Source organism: Pelophylax lessonae (assembly GCF_965119305.1).
Source record: "Pelophylax lessonae genome assembly, chromosome: 5".
NCBI lineage: Eukaryota > Metazoa > Chordata > Amphibia > Anura > Ranidae > Pelophylax > Pelophylax lessonae.
This window is the reverse complement of record NC_138772.1, coordinates 399,149,976-399,169,320: the sequence shown is the minus strand read 5'-3', so window position 1 is coordinate 399,169,320 and position 19,345 is coordinate 399,149,976. Positions and strand designations below refer to the sequence as shown.

Below are 19,345 nucleotides of genomic sequence, written 5' to 3'. Positions count from 1 at the left end.
GTGCCCCGCTAGTAATTTCAGCTTTCATAAGAAACAGTCACTCTGAGGAGGGGGGTTCAGTCTGATTTGTGCTTACGTGTGCAGAATGACTTGTGTTGTAAGGATGCCCCTTCCTCACACAAACAATCCAGGACTGAAGCCTTTCCAGTGGGCTTTTATTTCTGTGACTGTCTGTATTGTTTGTGAGGAGGGGGGTGTGGGGCGTTTTCTGTTAGGAGGGGGGTGTGGGGCGTTTTCACTTTAGGTAAGAAGTGACAGAAGAGGGGTGCAGGGAGCGCAGAGGTGAAAGAGAGGTACAGGGAGTGCAGCAGTGAAAATGGGGTGTGTGGAGGCAGAGGAGAGAAATGAGGAGCGGGTGTAGTGATGGAAACCCGGGGAAGCGTTTCTGGGTCCCAGAAAAATAACTAAATTTTGTTTTTGTGTCCTCAGATTAAAACATTTAGAAATTATCAATGGATATTGTGGCAAAAAAATGGGTGCTTGCACGGTAAATTACAAGCTGTTTTTATACTCTAACACTGGCAAAGCAAAATCTCCAAAAGAACTACAAGCGCCAGCTCACTCCCACAGCCAAAACAAAACCTAAAATTATAGTATTGTACACCCCGATGGATACTCTGATGTAGTACATGTTATAGGGGAGTTCAACTGAAAACTGTGGGCAGAGATGGAAACAAAAACTATCACAAGGAAATCTCACCCAAGGAGTCCATAATAGATATTTGAAAATATTAGATTTAAACATTTGTTGCCAAACAAAAATTGAAGTGCCCATTTTGGATTGAATTAGCCTTTAATAACTCTGAAACTATTTACACTAAAAGCCAACTTACCCTGACAATTTGTGTATGTTGACGTTCAACAGCTAAATGAAGAGCTGTCTGTTGATTTACATTTTGAATGTCCAAGTTTGCACTGCCCTGAAAGGCAAAGCAAGACAAGCTGGTAAAGTGGTAAATAACAGATCAAGTTCAACTCCGCAGGTAATTTTCATCCTGACAATAAGTATAACAAAATATATATTAATCCAGTAAATACAGTTTATATTGTTTGAGAAAAAATGGATTTTTGTAAAATCTTACCGTAAAATCCTTTTCTCTTAAGCTCATTGACAGACGTAGTCCTCCTTGATTAATATCAACTCGGGTTATACTGCCCTCTACAGGAGTAGGACTAGACAGGAAAGAAAACGTTCTGGCCACACCCTAGGGGCAGTCCCAGAGGGTATATCCTCTCACTTCCTGCTACAGCAAATCAGTTATGTCACAAAGCAGTGTTTAGAGAATTTAACCCAACCCAACTCAAAAACAGAGGGGCGGGTACTACGTCTGTCAATGAGCTTAAGAGAAAAGGATTTTACGGTAAGATTTTACAAAAATCCATTTTTCTCTGTCGCTCATTGACAGACGTAATCCTCCTTGATTAATATCAACTCGGGACGTCCCAAAGCAGTGCCACAAATGAGGGGTGGGAAAATGGAAATCAAAAGGCCCAACCGGTGCCAACTAGAAGTTTTAAAGGCTCATCAATCACACAATGAGACTCAACTGAAATATCAACTGAAAAAAACCCTCGAGGTAGACCACCGGTCTCCTCAAATTGCGGCCTGCAAAACCTTGCGGCCAAATGAGGCATCCGCCGATGCCATCACATCAACTTTATAAAATTTTGTAAAGGTATGAACCGACGACCAAGTAGCCGCCTTGCACACCTGGACCACTGACGCCTGATGGCGGTAGGCCCAGGAAGTACTGAGCGCTCGAGTGGAGTGCGCCTTAACAGGGAACGGAGGATTCCGACCCCTAATCGAATAAGCCTTTACCACAGTCTGTCTGATCCATTTGGAGATAGTCGCGGCAGATGCAGGCAACCCCTTTCTGGGGCCATCCGTGATCACAAAAAGTGAATCCGTCTCACGGAACGATTCCGTAGCCTTCAGGTATACCCTGATTGCCCGAACCACATCCAAGGAATGCAACGCATATTCCCGAGGATGATTGGGCTGAGGACACAAGGAAGGTAGCACAATATCTTCATTCAGATGAAAGTCTGAAACCACCTTAGGAAGAAAGGATGGCTTCGGATGAAGAACTACCTTATCCCTATGAACCACAAGATATGGGGAATGGCATGATAATGCAGCCAGTTCTGACACCCTGCGTGCAGAAGTGATAGCCACCAAGAAGGCCACCTTCTGGGATAATGTAAGCAAGGGAATCTCCCTGATATTTTAAAAGGGAGGTTTCTGCAGAACCGACAAAACCAAATTAAGATCCCAGGGCGGTAAGGGCGCGCGCACTGGCAGAGCCAAGTGCCGCACCCCCAGGATGAAATTCCGCACCAAGGAATGAGTAGCCAGCGGCTTCTGAAAGAAGATTGCTAACGCTGAAAACCTGACCCTTGATAGTGCTCAAGGATAGTTTCTGCTCAACCCCCTTTTGCAGAAAAGCCAAAATTCAGGTGACCAAATAGGTACGTGGGGGAAATCCCAACGATTCACACCACGCAATATAAGTCTTCCATGTGCGATAATAGGCTTTGCTAGAAGTCGCTTTCCTTGCTTTAATTAGAGTAGGAATAACTGAAGCTGACAATCCCCTGTCCTTCAGTACCTGGGTCTCAATGGCCAGGCCGTTAAAACCAGCGACTGTAAAGCACGATGGAAGATCGGTCCTTGAGACCGCAGATCCTCCCTGAGAAGAAGTCTCCAAGGAGCGTCTGCGACTAGCCTGCCCAAGTCGGCGTACCCGGCTTGACGAGGCCAGCCCGGAATTACCAGGATAACTGGAGTTCCCTCCACCTCTATCCTGCGGAGAAATCTCAGCAGTAACTTGAGAGGGGGGAAGACATACAGTAGCTGATACTTCCCCTACGGGGCGCTCAGCGCGTCTGCTGCGTCCGCTAGAGGATCGCGGGCGCGAGCCCTGTTGAGCCAACCTGCCAACAGATCCATATCCGGGGTGCCGCAATGAAGGGACAGCTGGTGAAATACCTCTGGATGAAGAGACTATTCCTCTTGATCCAGAATCTGACGGCTGAAATAATCTGCCTGTCCACCCCCGTGATAAATATCGCGGAGAGAACTGGAACAACTGTTCCCCCAATAAAGAATGTTGGCCACTTCTATGGCCACCAGGGCACTCTTGGTGCCCCTTGGTGATTGACATAAGTCATGACCGTGGCATAGTCCGATTGGACCCGAACCGGACTGCCCTGGAGCTGCTCGGTCCAGTAAATCAGACAAAGTCTGATCGCTCTCAGTTCCAACACCTTTATCGGTAACCTGGAATTTATCAGAAGAAATTACTTCCCCTGGCTGAGCATCGGAGACCGAAGCCACCAGACCAGAGCCTCCCTGGTCTGCTCGCTCAATCGGATCCGATTGTCCAGGGAATCGGGATTCCGATTCCATATGAGAAGAATCTCCTCTTTGGAGAATTCGGGTATGAGACTGGGCAAACGGTACTGCCTCTAAGGAGGCGACCATCAATCCCAGCCAGTTGACGACAGCAACATCCGAATCATTGACTGAATCTTCTGGAGTTTCTCCGCCTGGAGAAACACTCTTGCTAAGGATGTATCCAAAAATTAGGCCCAGATAGTTCAGTCTCCTGGTGGGAACCAGGGATGATCTTTGGGAAAAGCAAAGAAAACGCTGATGTCCTGCGAAGATGGGGATATGAAGATAGGCATCCTAAATGTCTATGGACGCCAGGAAATCCCCCTGATGCAGGGAGGCCACCACTGTATGGATGGACTCCATCTCTTCCAAGACCAGAATTGGACGCACCTAGCCCTTTTTCTTGGGCATTGTGAACAGGTTCGACTAGAACTCCTCCAAGGAATGGGAACTACCACTGCTTGTTGCATCAAGCTGTTCCCCGCAAAGCTTTTTAAGCGACCCGGGGATGTCGAATATTGGAAGGGAAGAATCGCACCGGTGGAAGTGATCGAAACTCGATCTTGTATCCCGACCATATGACCTTGCGAACCCCTTTATCCGGGATTCTGGAAAGCCCTGGATCCGGAAACCGGTGAAGACGTCCCCCCACCCTAGAGATGGGTGGGGCTCATTCTGTCAATCCAACGGGATAACAGTGGCTTTATTTAGTCTGGAAATCGGTGAGTCCACTATTGGTGGTACCGTCCATCTTTGTAATGAGGGATTCCTCAAAATGATAGCGCCTAGCAACGCGTTTGGAAATAGCAGGAGCTCGTTTACGGAAGACCCCATTTGGGCAAGGGAAACCCTTCACCATTTTGGTAGGCTTGCTAGTACCAAAAAAGGAATATGAGTCTCAGCTACCTCTGCCGGTGTAACCTCAAGATTTAAGGTTTCCCGGCAATGACAAGCTCAGAATCCGTATCTGAAGTATCAGATGACATAGGGGTAGGCGGGGGTCGTTCTTCTTGACCCCCGTCCCTGACAGGCTACCTCCACCCGGGATACCAAAGACTCCAAACTGCTGATAATGCATCATCACAAGTGGGGTACTGGAGGGTCCTGCGGCCACCCCGAGGGGATCAGGTGGGGATACATGAGTGGCAGGGTTCATGTAACAAGACACTTGCCAGCAAACACAAAAAAATTAATTGCAAGAAAAAAACTTTTTTTTTTTTTTTAAACTTAGTCCCCCAGCGCAGTAGCGCCCCTCAGTCTACCTGCTTGGACCCCTCAGAAAGAGAGAGAGAGAGACCCCAAGGCTCACCTGATGCACAGAAGTTTCTTATCAAACTGCTTCCAGCACTGTCTGTTACAGACAGGAAGTCTTTGGCTTGCTTTCCCTGGGCCAAGGAGGCAGCTCCGCCCCTTTACACGCCTTCCGGCGCCTCCCAATTACTCCACGAGGTGTTTGGTCACCTCAAACATGGCCGCCCCCATGCTGGAGACACGAGGCTACGCCAATATGGCGGCCTTGTGCGATCTGCAGGAAAATGGTGGCGGCCTGTGTAGGATAGCGGCGGCTTGCAAGCTAGCAGCGGCCTGCGGGATTTGTGCATTCGGCCTGTGCGGCCTGCGGAAGTGCCTCGGCCTGCGGGAGGCGTCCTCGGCCTGCGGGAGGCTGTGTGGCCTGTGGAAGTGACCGGCTTTCTGGAGGGATGGCGATCTGTGGCTGCAGTAACTCAGGCATAGGCATCGGCCTGTGTACACACTAGACAGGTAGGATACCTCTATACCTCAATAGTAATGCCTTTTAGTAGTCTGCCACTGACTTCAGTCACCCTTACAGTCATATAGTGACTTTAGATAGTCAGCTCCCAAACCAAGCCTCCTGGTTTCTATTCACAAAAATCACACTCAAATTGGGGGATCTGTGACCTGTTATAGGATAGAGGGGAGACCCAGAAACTGAGTGTCCGACCATCCCAGAGAGGGGCCCGCGTCCACCAACAAACCCGACAGGGGGAGAGGGGGAACATTCTACTCACCATACCAAAACCAGGCGGGCGCCAACTCCTGACAGAACCCCTCTCCACCGGGGTGGGGGGGCTGTCGACCAATACGGACGCCGTGACTCTGTTGGTCATTGGCGTCCAGGCGAGACGTTTAACTCGCAGGGTCAGTCCCCGTCCAGTGGGACTATGTCGCGGCCGACCCAGCGCGGAGCTATGGCCTGCACGCGCTCGTAGGCTGAACTGGGGTGACCACTGGATCTCAACATCCAGCCCGTCGCCCAGTTTCAGCGTACTTGCTTGAAGATCTCACAGGAACACTGGAGAAAAAAATCTGTCTAAAAAAGTATTTCTAAAAAATCTTGCCAGGACCGAAGATCCTAGCAAGGAATCTAGGTCCTTACTCCTAACTAGACAGAAAAAAACTGATTTGCTGTAGCAGGAAGTGAGAGGATATACCCTCTGGGACTGCCCCTAGGGTGCGTCCAGAACGTTTTCTTTCCTGTCTAGTCCTACTCCTGTAGAGGGCAGTATAAACCGAGTTGATATTAATCAAGGAGGACTACGTCTGTCAATGAGCGACAGAGAAAAAAAAAATATGCCACTTAACAGTTCATCAAAAACACATTTCTCGATAGGTCATTGCTAATGGCTTTCATTACATATACTGCATTCATATTTACTTGGGCAATTTACCTCTGAGATCTTGCCACCAGAGTGCCAAAGCGCTGCACCCCATAATTTAGTAGGCTCATATTTATGGCCTGTTGTTCCGAAATCCCCCCAAAAAAACACAAAAAGGCAGAATAGCAGTAATGACCTAGTGTGCTGAGTGGACCTGGAAACTCAGGTTTATAGATCTCATGCCCAACAGAAGTAAGGACCCTGTGAGTATTGAGCAAACTGACGTTAAAAAAAAAAATTACAAAACAAGTTACAAAGCAAAAGGGCCTTTAAAGGACAGTAAATTATAAAATTATAAAAGGCAGAGAGTGTGGGGAATCATACAACATACCTGATGAACTAGCAATTCAGCAACTTCAACATGATTATTGAGTGCTGCCAGGTGCAATGCAGTGTATCCATCATCCTTCTTCTCATCAACGATCCATGGACGAGGCAATTTAGAAAGTAGGACACGCATTGCGCTGGAGGAAAGGGGAAAAAAAAAAAAAACTGTAAATACAAGGAAATCTATGGACCCATAAAACATTTAAAGAGATATACTGTAACTTTCAAATTGTAATTGTAAAACTATCCAGCACATCTATGAATTGTTATGCTTATCCTTCAGGTAGACAGGAACAACCTCCTACACCTACAGCACATCCAGAAAGTATTCACAGCACTTCACTTTTTCCACATTTTCTTATGTTACAGCCTTATTCCAAAATGGATTAAATTCATTGTTTTCCTCAAAAATCTACAACTAATACTCCATAATGACAACGTAAAAGAAGTTTGTTTGAAATCTTTGCACATTTTTTTTATTTTATTTTTTTTTTAAATAAAACGGGGGGAAATCACATGTCCATAAGGTTTCAAACAAACTTCTTTCATGTTGTCATTATGGGGTATTATTTTTAGAATTTTGAGGAAAATAATGTATCCATTTTAGAATAAGACTGTAACCTAACAAAAAGTGGAAAAAGTGAAGCGCTGTCTAAAGTAGTGCCGCAGCTTTAAAGTCAGCCACAACATTGCAGTGAACAGGCCTGGAAGGCTTAGGGGCAAGGATTATTGCTTAAAGAGGAAGTAAACCCTCCTCTGACACTTTTACCTATAGGTAAGCCTATGATAAGGCTTACCTATAGGTACTGTAAATATCTCCTAAACATGTACCATTTAGGAGATATTTACCTTACATGCAGCCAGTGACGTCACTGGCGCATGCGCTCTGAAGAAACGGCCGCTGGTGGCGTTCCTTCAGAGCCCCGTGCCATGACAGTCGGCTCCCGCACGCGTTCGCGGGAGTGACGTCACCGCGGCTCCGGCCAATCAGATGGCCGGATGCCGCGATCCCGGAAGACGGGCGACTGGACATGTCGCCCGTCATACAGGTAAGTGGATGGCACGGCGGGGGCTCATTCTAAGGTAAGTATTTCATAATGAGCTAGTATGCGGTGCATACTAGCTCATTATGTGTTTCTCTTACAGGTTGAAAAAAGAAGAAACATTTTTTTTTCAGGTTTACAACCTCTTTAATATCTACACTACCCAGGCACAAATAATGAAAAGCCACCAGACGACATGAGTGCTCAGAATTTTACCACCACTAGGACAGCAATGGCGATGCCGTACAGTGGTTCTGACATTGAGATGTTGTGTAACATTTTAGTCAGGTTTCTGTGTTGCTGTGAACCTGGTGTACTGAAAATCCTGTGCAGGAAGATACCGCATGTTCATACATGTGACTGTTATTTTTTGTAGATTGTAAAACCACTTGACTCCCGGAAGAGTCACCCCCTTTCATGACCAGGCAATATTTTTGCAATTCGACACTGCATTACTTTAACGGACAAATACGCGGTCATGCAACGTTGTACCCAAATAAAATGTATGCAATGTTTCCTCCCCACAAATAGAGCTTTATTTTGGTAGTGTTTGATCACCTCTGGGTTTTTGCTATTTTTTGTGCTATAAACAAAAAAGACAAATTTTGAAAAAAAAAACTATTTTACTTTGCTATAAAACCTATCCAAGAGAAAAAAAAAAAATCGAAAGAAATCAAATTTTTTCATAAATTTAGGACAATATGTATTCTGCTACATGTTTTTAGTAAACGACGATTCCAATAAGCGTATATTGACTAGTTTATGCAAATGTTGCAGTGTCTACAAACGATGGAATATTTTTATGGAGTTTTTATTTTTACTTACTACTAGTAATGGCGGCGATCAGCGACTTGCAGCAGGACTGTGATATTTTGGCGGACAATTGGACACTAACTGTCACTTTGCAGGAAATACTGACACTAGTGATTAGTGCTAAAAATATGCACCGTCACTACTTATGACATTGGCTTGGAAGGGGGTTAAACATATAGGGAGATAAAAGTTAACTGAGTGCCTAGCCAGTGTTTTGTGACCTGTGTCTGTGCTGCTTTTACTAAGGGAGAAGGATTTTATTCCCTGCTTTGCAGGGAAACAAAATTCATCCCCTTCTGCTCAGTCAGAACCAAGATCTGCCTTGTTTACATAGGCTGGTCTCCATTCTGTGTGTTTTACCGACGATCGGCGGGTGCCGGCGGTCACCCAGTGCCCAGCACCCGCAGATCAGCTTCTGCTGTATTTAACCCAGTAGGCGGAAGTGGAGAATCACTTGCCAGGATAATATATATGTGATCCTGCAAAGGAGGGCCACCCTGTAGCAGCAAATCTGCTATAGGGCGTTCCGGAAGTGGATAATGTGCAGGTAGGAGGAAAATTTTACATTATAAAGAGAGAAAAAAATGCCAGAAGTAATATTGCTATACTCAGCAGCCGATGTATGTCTATATGAGGGTTTTAGGCCCCTTGTCTTGTGCAACCTAAAAGCCGCGCGATTTTGCCGCTATTTTTGACTGGACTTGAAGCAATGTCTGTGTAATCTGAGGGCTATGGACCTCAAAACGCATCAAAGTCAGGCCAAAGTAGTGCAGGGACTACTTTGAAGTCGAAAAGATATGAACGGTACTCATTGGAAATCACAGAACGTGACTTGTCATGCGACTTTGCAGTTCAAAGTCGCAGGACAAGACGCACAAGTGTGAAAGGGACCTTAAGTTGTTTTCTGACCTATACATTCCTTGATTTTGCAAAATGTTTGTAGTACATGACTTAGTAACTCCCAGGAGCCAGAAGACCAGGATGATAAAAAATGGCAGACAGACATCTAGACTGGAAGGCCTGGATACAGATTACTGGAATGAGTCCATCTGCACAAATGTAAACTTAACAAACTGGGCAGTGCAATGTAAGTCCATTGTAATTTATCTACAACTTATGCTAGTATTATTATCCAAAAAAACTGGGATTCTGCATCTCCATAGAAGGCGGCCTTATTCACTTAGCTTTTCTAAACACAGGGGAAGTGTTTATTATTGCAGTCTGAGTCCTTGTTAGGGAGATCCCCTCTCTCTATTTGCCCTGTTTACTGTTATCTCTGACAGTGGTCAGCAGAATAGGCATAGAGGGGAAATCTTACAATGGGATCACTAGTTCTAATGACCCTGGTGACTACCAGGGATCTCCTTCACTTTGGAGCAATTTTGTCAAATTTCCTGTTTTTGCTAGGGGACAGAAATGGGGGAAATTTTACAGGGTTTATAACCCTCCCTACTCTATCCAAAATGAAAAAAAAAAAAAATGTTTTTCTTTTAGTTCTACTTTCATCGTATCGAAAGAAAAGTCCAGACATTGGGTTGTCACCAGAAACAGAAAGGTAAATCTTCCAATGAGGACACTAGTTCTGAGGACAACCAGAGATTCCCTCACTTTCTGATTTAGCTATAAGACAAGAAGTGAAAATAAATCCAATGGGACACAGATAGCAAAAAAAAAAAAAAAGTGGACATGTGTTATAACGCTTCCTAATGCCTCGTACACAGGATCAGATAATTGTACGAAAAATTGCTTTCCAATTGATCGCACGATAATCTGATTGTTAGTACACAGCCGATCACAACATTTCGTCTAACAAAATCCGAAGGGACAAACATGAAAACTTGTCACACAATAGCCTAGCGAACGACAATCGCTTAATCAGTACAGTGTGCGTCCGCTAAAAATCAATAGACAAAGACCACGCATGATCAGAAACATGAAAATACCCTGGAAAAAGCCCGGCTGCCATTGCTTTTGTTTTGCATTATCCGATACGTAGCTACGCAACCAGGAAGTGTTTCCAGAATAGTACGCATTGTTGAATTCAATACAAGTATCATGCTACAAAAAGTGAACGATAAGTTGTCTGATTATCTGATAGTGTGTACGAGGCATTACTTTATCCAAAAAGGAAAACACGTTTTGCCTTTAGTTCTACTTTAAGTCTCGGGTCACACTTGTGCGACGCGGGAAGGCTGCAAATTCGCAGCCTGTTCTCGCATCGCAAACGCACATCTGGCAGTTCACACTGCCATATGCGATATGCAGGGGGTGTCAATTAAATGTTAAGGGCACCCCCAGTTTGATCGCATATCGCAGAGCGATCTGACAGTTCGCACAGGATCAGATCGCACAAGTGTGAACCACTGTGCGATCCGATCCTGATGCGGCTGTAAAAAAGGGTCATGTGCGTGTTTGGTGCGGATACAGTGCAAATTCTGCCATACAAAGTGTATGGCTGAATTTGCATCCGCACATCCGATCACATGTAATGAAGGAGCAGTGCGCTCCGAATTACATGCGATCGCCGCACTCGCAGTAATGTGAACCGTCCCTCATTCCAACTTCTGGAGGATTTTAATGTCTTGCAAACTGTCCGTTAATTTGCAATACAAGACCTAGAGTAGCCAGTCATACCTAATCAGTAGGGCCAGGTATTATTTTAGAACATTCATTCTATTAGGAAAAAAGTTGTTTCAAATATTTGCATAAATGTCTGTAGCTGGAGGTCCACTTTAAGCCCAACAAAGTCTAACATTTTCCAAAATAAAGCCCTAGCTGGTGAAATAGGAAACCAACATCTCATCCATGTGTCTAAGTTTTAAACTGTATTAGCAAGTGAACAGGGCAGTCTGCAACCTGTAACTACACATAGCATTGTGTGACACATGCCTCCTGTAGATAGTAACTTACACTGCGGGTATGCACTTACAGAAAGCGACAGATGTTCAGAGTGACACTGGGAACCAGCAAACAAGCCATGTACATTTTGTGTAATGAAGAAAAAAAAAAAAAAAAGCAACGCTTGAAACTTCTAATTATAGACTCTCTCGTTAGCTCACCCTCAACATAGACTAATGAGACAGTGATAAATATACACAAGATGACCCACCCACAGGTATGTTAACCTCTTCCTTACTAGGATGTTACATATTCCTTTTCAGCCTACTTTTAGTAGAAAATCGTGGAGATTAAAAAAAAAAAAAAAGCAAACAGCTATTGGCTTATTTTCTTAACTGCATACAAGAAATGGAATGGATGCAATGAGCAACACCCCAATGTATATTTAATGATTTTTTAATGAAACCAAACCTTTTCTCAATTAGTAAAAACAAGGGTGATTAAAATTCTTTTTTTCTCATCAAGGACATTTTATTCAAGGGCTATTATTCAAGAGGAGCGTATGTTTTCTCATGACTGTTTAGAGACACAATAATATGGTAGTCTGTGAATTGCCAAAGCCAAACAACCTGTATGAAAGAAAACCAGCTCAGCTCATTCACTAAGGCAAAGCGCCAGAGCCAAAAACCACCAATCAGGGATCATTTTTACCGGTTTGAATACATGGTTCAATTAACAAACTATAACATGATTGTTATTTTGATCTTCTACTGTCTATCGCTGCTGGAAATATCGATTGGGAAGGCAATCATTATCATTGTTTAGAAAACTGAGCTAACTGAAATCTGAATGGATGTGGTGGATTGCAGCACTTTGTTTATTAACTTTACAGGGCACTTCTAAAAACCCTGTGTTGTATTATCATAAGAGTCAGTTCACACTGATCCGACTCGAAGTCGCCCCAACTTCGGGCGACTAATGAAGTCGCCCGTGCAGAGCGACTTCAGCGCGGCTTGCAACGACTTCTCATAATAGAAGTCAATGCAAGTCGCTCCGACTTTGCAAAAAAATAGTGCAGGAACCTTTTTCTAAGTCGGAGCGACTTGAGTCGCTCCTATTAGAACGGTTCCATTGCACAGCATTGGAAGCTACTTGTCAGACGACCAAGTCGCCTGACAAGTCGGATCAATGTGAACCGGCAGTAACTGTACATGTTTAACATTATACAACAAATAATTCATAACATTAAAACATAAAAAAAGAAAAAAGAAAAAAACAAATACAATTTTGTAAAAAGTGCTGGTGCCCATTTTTCAATTTCTTGATATATTTTTAAAACAAGCGGTTACATTTATGAAGAATACAGAAGCCTTGAAAAGAAATTTCTGAACGGATTACAATTTTACCCTGCAGTGCACACTTTTACTTTTGACATTTGCAGGATGCTTGGCAGGGGTTAAAAGACTGCAATGTAAATAATCCCTAAGGTTTGACACGTTATAAATGGATGGTTCAATCTCTTTACGATCTCCTTTACATTTACTAAGAACTTTGCAGTGCAACAGACTACCTTTCAGTTCATTCCATTAGATAGGCTCCCACACTACACAGGTATTGATAAAGAGCAAAAATAAATAAAAAAATGTAATCATGTTTAGGCCATTCAGACCTACATGATACAGCAATGTACAGAAGATTTCAAATTTCACCATGGTTTGCTAAAATGTATGGCAATTTGTGAGGTGTGTAGCGGTTCTTTTCATTTATACTAGAAATAGCACATCCCACTGTGACCTCAATGACAGCTAAAACAGACACCAGCCTGCATGTAAGGATTGCATTTGCATGGGCACACACAAGTGCATATCTGCTTCAAAGGGTGCACTGGTGTTCCGTGCATCTGCATGCCATTCATGTCAACTGGGATGCAGCGGCTGTACAGACAGCTATTGTCTCCTAATGGCCATGAATTTAAAGTGGTAGTAAACTCTCTTGTGTAAAAACCAACATCAATGGGTAATGCAATCTGAGCCGCACATACACCCATCAATGGGTAATGCAATCTGAGCCGCACATATACAGCCTGCTCTGGGTGTCATGGCAAAATGACTTCTGTGCGGGAGTGACGTCACTGCAGCCCAGCCATTCAAGCAGCCAAAGATTGGGATCCCGGAAAAAAGACTGGGTTAACGTGAAAAGGGCCGTGGACCAGGAGTAGGAGCTGGAGCCCTCTGTTTGTAGGTAAGTCACTCATAATGTACTAGAAGGCAGTGCGAACTAGTAGATTATGACTTAGACCTGCAGAGGGGCACATTTTTTTTTTTATTTCTTACGGAGACTTTACTACAGCTATAACTGCCTGCACCTGGACACAGGAAACACCTGTGCATCCCATGGGGACAAAAATGTCCTCTCACACAGGTGTATGAATAAGTATGCCTTTGTGAACAAGGCATAAAATGAAGGGTTTTAGCATGCAACTAGTGTAAATGAGCCCTCATGGCTTGTTTCACGCTAAATATTGACTTTCCAGCATCCACAGGTTTTTGCATAGCACTGACAATTTATGTAGCTCTGTACATAACATATAGTCACATTCCCTGCCCTCAAAAAGCTTACAACCTAAGGTACCTATCTTAAGATGGATATATATGTACCAAAAAATGTGGTCCCTTGTATCCTTTTGTCTGTTCAGCAGAAGCGAATCGAATGGTCATGCTGGAAAATCAGCATTTAATCAGTGCGTGAAGCCAATGGCTGCAGCGCTGATCGATATATTCTGACAGGGGGAGTCCGTGCTGTCAGAATACAAAGACACAGCTGGAGAGATCCCTGCATTCAACATCACGTGTGTTAATGCAGGGATCTGAGAGGCTTTTTTTTTTTTTTTGTTCAACCCGCTCAGTGTGTATACTCTGCTTTACATGTATTCATATAAATACTGGAGCCAATTTAGACAGGAGTCAAATTTACCAGCATGCATTTGGATTGTGTGGAGGAAACCCATCCAGGTACAGGAAGAACATGCAAACTCCATGCAGCTAATGTCCTGCTTAGGATCTGAACAGAGGACCCCAGTGCTGCAAGTCAGAAGTTCCAGTCACTAAGCCACTGTAAATACTAACAAGCCAATCCTTTGTACAGTACACAATGCCCATATTTTTCACTAAAATGGTTAAAAGCCAACCTACACACAAAATGAGAAATGTATTTAGGGCTATGCTAAGGAAACAAAATCACAAATTACTGCAGGATCAGTATGTCCTTGCAGATTACAAAACAGAGATGAGAACACTAAACTGTTGTTGTTTTAATAAGAGTTACCCCAGTCTGCATACTTAGTATTGATTAATCATTAACAACAAATGAAAAGTCATTGTGAAAATAGAGCACCCAGCGTTCGCTTACTACATAATACTATTCTTTATCTGAATGAACAAACTACAAAGTGTGACATGTATGCACAGCAGATTTCCTACTAGCTGAATAGCATTGCAGCTGAAAGGCATTCTTATTCAGCTCACACTCCACTTCTGACATCCAGAAATCTTGTTGCCCTATTTGTTATGGTGACGTAGGGTTATTAATTTCATATCTGTAAAGACTTAACCTCTCTCTGCAACATTCTAGTGACAGTCACAACACGCTGTAGGAGCAACGGTACGCATTTAGTGAAAATATGAGTAATAGAAGTGGAAACATGAGAGACCGCTTTATTTGGCAGGGCTAAAAATAGCTGAACAAATGGCAAAGCAGTGTTGGGGCTCGGCAGGATGAACAATCAATAAGCAGAAAGCATGATAGGAGCTCCCAGAGCTCTTGGATCGACAATCGACAGCTGAGAGACTATTTTTTGCTATGGTTGACTAAATATGGTCAGGGAAGAGAGAGGCACTAGAGGGAACGTTTGCCTGGGATTGCATGTTTCAAATGCTTAGCTGCCTATAAAGCTCTAACAGTTTAGCTTGTGCCCTTTGAGTGGGGGGATATGGCTCATCTCTATAGTTGCAAGTGGGAGTCCTGACCTCGTTAACTGGCTTCACTGACCCCAAGGAGAAGTCGCTTGCAACTCATTTGTTTGCAGTTCAATCTGGGGACTTCAACAAAAGAAATCAACTAAGATGCACTGTTAAACGAGGAAAGACATAAAACTAACTTTTTTTTTTTGCAAACAAAAGAAGTTTTACACTTCATTGAATTTTTTTTTTCTTTCCAAGCATGGGAAAACCATACTAACCCCTTGCTGCCTTTATGTTTGGTGTCTTGGCAAAGCATTTTTGGCTTAAACCGCTCTGCATTAATCAGGTGCTCTTGAGTTTAAAGTGACAATGGAAGGTGAGTTACTGTGTGCTTCCCCTCCTTTAATTAATGGGTTAGTAAAACAGTAGGTGAAAATTTAACACTTGACCTTGCCAATGCTTAGTTTATTGCAATATGTACATATATGACAATATCCACATAGGTCCAAAAGCCCTGTCTATGCTTTCTTTAGTCCTAATCTGTATTATAGTGGCCAGGATAGCAAAGGGTTACTAACTTTATGTTGCATGCATGACTGTTAAAAATCTAAATGACTTGCACAATGACACTTACAACTTCCAGTTCAGCTATAATGATATTGTAAGTCAGAATTCTGCACCAAGCTGAAAAGAAATCTATACATTTTAATTAAAATATATAGATCTATACACCTATACATATATACATTCACTGCTGTAATATAGCAGCAGCAAACGTAAACCCATGCAAAAAGTTCATGTAAATAGAAAGGTAAGGTGGGTGCTGTGTCTGTGGAGAAAGCAGTCTGAATAGTTTGCTAACTATTTAAATCCTGACTGTGTATGCTGTAATAGTAATGCTGCAATGCTGTTTTTCCTTGTATTACTGTGCTATATCACCAGCTACTCTCTGATTTGCTCTCTATCAGCTGCATGCACTAGCTTTGTCAGGCTCTGCAGGAATTTTACTTTGGCTCATCTTTCCTTTTCTCGGGACACCTAACCCATAGCGCGCTGCTAATTTCAAGAGCCTTCTGGAAATGGGAGCCTGCTGTCTGCATTTCAAAAACACTAATTCTATGAAACACAAATGAAGTGACAGCTCACCAGCAGTGTGACATCATTCCGGTCATTTCAGTGCTTCTGAGATTACAGAATGCAAACCAGTGTCTAGGGGAGCATGGCAAGATACAATATTTGCAGTCTTCAGTACAAGGAAAAGATTGCTGACTAGCAAGAGGCAGAGGCAGGTGCAGGTGAGTCACACGGCTAATTAATAAATATGCCACAAAAGTCTAGTCTTGCATTTGCTGCTGCATGTGACGTCCTGGCCTGACATTTAGAATGCACAGCGTTTTCTACTGTGGTCGAGCAAGGTAGTGTGTGTTGTACTTGCTAATATATTTAACATAACTTTATGTAACTGGACTGGGAGAGCAAAATCATGTAAAGTACTTTTTATAATTCTTATCTCTTAAAGTACTTGCACTTCTGCATGTTCTTCTTTTCAAGTTCTAAGTGATGGATTTTATAATGTGATGGGGTAAACTATATAGAACAAGGCTAATCAAATTGACATGTTTTCTTACAGGCCTTTTTTTCCAACAGCATTTACACAGCAATGCAGTACTATTAGGCCATGTAGCCGTTTGCATTTCAGATTTAATGACTGTCAAAAAAAAAAAAAGTTTCCTTTCCTTTGCAGCTCCTTCTGATGACCTACCTGTGTAGAGTACATACTTCTTTATGTACCCATATGAAAATATAACGCTATGGAATGTAAAGAAGTATGTATTTTCTCCAGGTGCAAACAGCCCTGGGATCTAATGGGCCTCCTTACACTGCAACACTGCTTAGAAAACAGCAAGGTAATCGCAATTAGGGGGGCTTTACCATGCATTTATTAAGGCAATATGTATCCTTTTATCTGTTTAATAGTTGCTTACCTTTGCGTTGCTTTTACATTTTTTTTTCTTTTAGTACAAAATCATGAAATTCTAGCAGTCTTTGTTGTACAGTCATATTTACTTTTCTACACTAAGAAGAAAGTTGCGTGTGTGTGTGTGGGTCTCTACAGATTATATACTGCAGAGAAACATGGTTCCCCAAGGCTTTTTTTAAATTTTCTTTATCTACTAAATAGTTACACATATTCTGTATTTTATTAACCAGTTTCGGCCTAGTTTTAGTCAGTAATACATTCTCAATAGCCTCATTTGATGTACATATGCTGAAATATTCATTGTATTCATAGTGTACGTGTCAAAGCATGCTTGTTAACCCTTTCCATAAAACACTGAGCTGAATGTCTAATGATCTACATTTGTATATCTGGGGGAAAAGATACACGATCGTAGGTTTGATTCAGTCTGCACTTACAGAGGCCTCTGTCTGCAATCAGAGAGTTAAATACAACAAAACAATAGGATTCAGACAACCAAAACTATAAATGGACATTATGTACCTTTGATGAGACACAGATGGGCACATCTGACAAAGAATTATTTTGTTAAGCTCAGTGTAAAACAAATTAAACTCCAAGTTTCCCTTAAAAGGTATATAAAGCATTTTCCCTTAGAGGAAAGAGTGTACTTAGAATACAGCTGCTGATATTCCAAGTGAAAAATAGAATATCACCTTATAACATACAAGAAGTAATTCAATGGTAAGAGTTCCAAGCATGACAAGGTAATACATTGCTAGATTCTGCATTATTCATAGCTGGGCTTATTCAGTAAGGCACAGGCAAAGTGCAGTAACCTATAACTAACCAGAAATCCTCTCAAGTGACCTTCCCACTGAAAAATTGAAAACGGGTTGCTATGGGTTACTGCTATTTGGGCATGATCAAATTTCTAAACAATGCCACATTAAATAAACGGAATAGTACACTTAATAATGGCTTTAACATTGGGATGCAAACCTCCATTTAATGCAGCATATGTAAAAACCCATCTAAAGTTTTTTTTTACTCCATGAACATGCAAAACTATTACATTTAAAAATACCACCTTGAGATTCCATTCAGTCAAGCAACAGAACCTCTAGCTGAAGGAATATTAAGTCAGTCTAGAATGTCAAATCCATCACTTAGATCAGCTGTTCCCTTTTAAAGCAAGTACAGTCTGAACTCTGAGCATGTGCTGACACGGCCGTAACTCAAACATTTCAAACGCCTGACTGACATGGGGAACAGATGCTGACATTATCAAATGCTGCAGTGCTTTTTTTCCATGGCCTTTTCTTGCCCTGATATGGCAAATGCATGAAAGTGAATTGCCATCCAAGAGCACACTTGAGCAGCTGGATCTGTAGAGCAGTTCACATGTAACGGGTATAAATAGCTCCCAGTTTTAGTGCTGACTTTATTGCTCAGTTCAGGGAGACACAACACCTGCTACGTTCCTATTAGGCCATGAATGACGAAAGAAGTAGATTTACATTAACATGCATAGCATGGAAATATAGTATAATAGCTGTGTATGCTAGTAAGTGGAAGTAATATTATGAGAATTCTAAATTGCTATCCAGTGAAAAAAATGAAAGCGTGAGATGATACTGTCAAGTGACATAATAATACTATGAGAATAACCTCTTACAATGCTGCATACAACAATCCCTTGTGTGCTTTAGAATACTAAACAAATCCCTGCAGTAAAAGATGCAACACATTAACAGTTTCTGTATAAGATTCTAATCTTACAAACATCAGTTTAAAGCTCTACATTTACTTTACTGTAGTGTTTTCATGCCTGGCTACACAAGAACCCCTTTACACATGAGACACACAATACAAGGAAGAGCAGAGAACTCATTATTCTAATGTTTAATACTTCCAACGCTGCAGGTCATTGCTAGACAGCCAGATTTAAAAGTATAAAAATATATAAATGGTTTAATACTGCTAAAATGGTTCAGGTGTAGTTATTCTCATTAATTCCTTTACAATATTTTGCATATCAATGCAATTACCATGTGGTGTGAGGGACGCCGGAGCGAGTTAGCAGTGTCTGTCTGGCAGTGGAATACAAATTCATGCCTAGACACTGCAGTATGTATACTTGCAGCAAATTGTCTAGTATAGAGCACAGAAAATGCTGTGACCGTCAAACACAAGCTGCTGCCATGTATATGTATTTTTTTTTTTTTTTTATGCACCTTGTGTCAATGTTTTTTTTCTGGTTATGTCTTATTTCCAACAACCACTTCACTGCAATGCTTTGCTAAAGCTGGTAAAATGGAACCAAA

The 19,345-nt window shown here is 42.4% G+C and overlaps 1 protein-coding gene across 2 annotated transcripts in view; it reads right to left on the bottom strand.

The window, feature by feature from the left end:
- The window catches only part of MIB1 (MIB E3 ubiquitin protein ligase 1), a 203,770-nt gene that overhangs the window by 44,442 nt on the left and 139,983 nt on the right, over positions 1-19,345 (bottom strand). For both annotated transcript variants that reach the window (XM_082258499.1, XM_082258498.1), the window contains exons 13-14: positions 6,410-6,542; positions 834-920 (exon numbers count right to left, since the gene is read on the bottom strand). In XM_082258499.1, the coding sequence (XP_082114625.1) occupies positions 834-920; positions 6,410-6,542 (220 nt within the window). The remainder of the gene's footprint in view (positions 1-833; positions 921-6,409; positions 6,543-19,345) is intronic.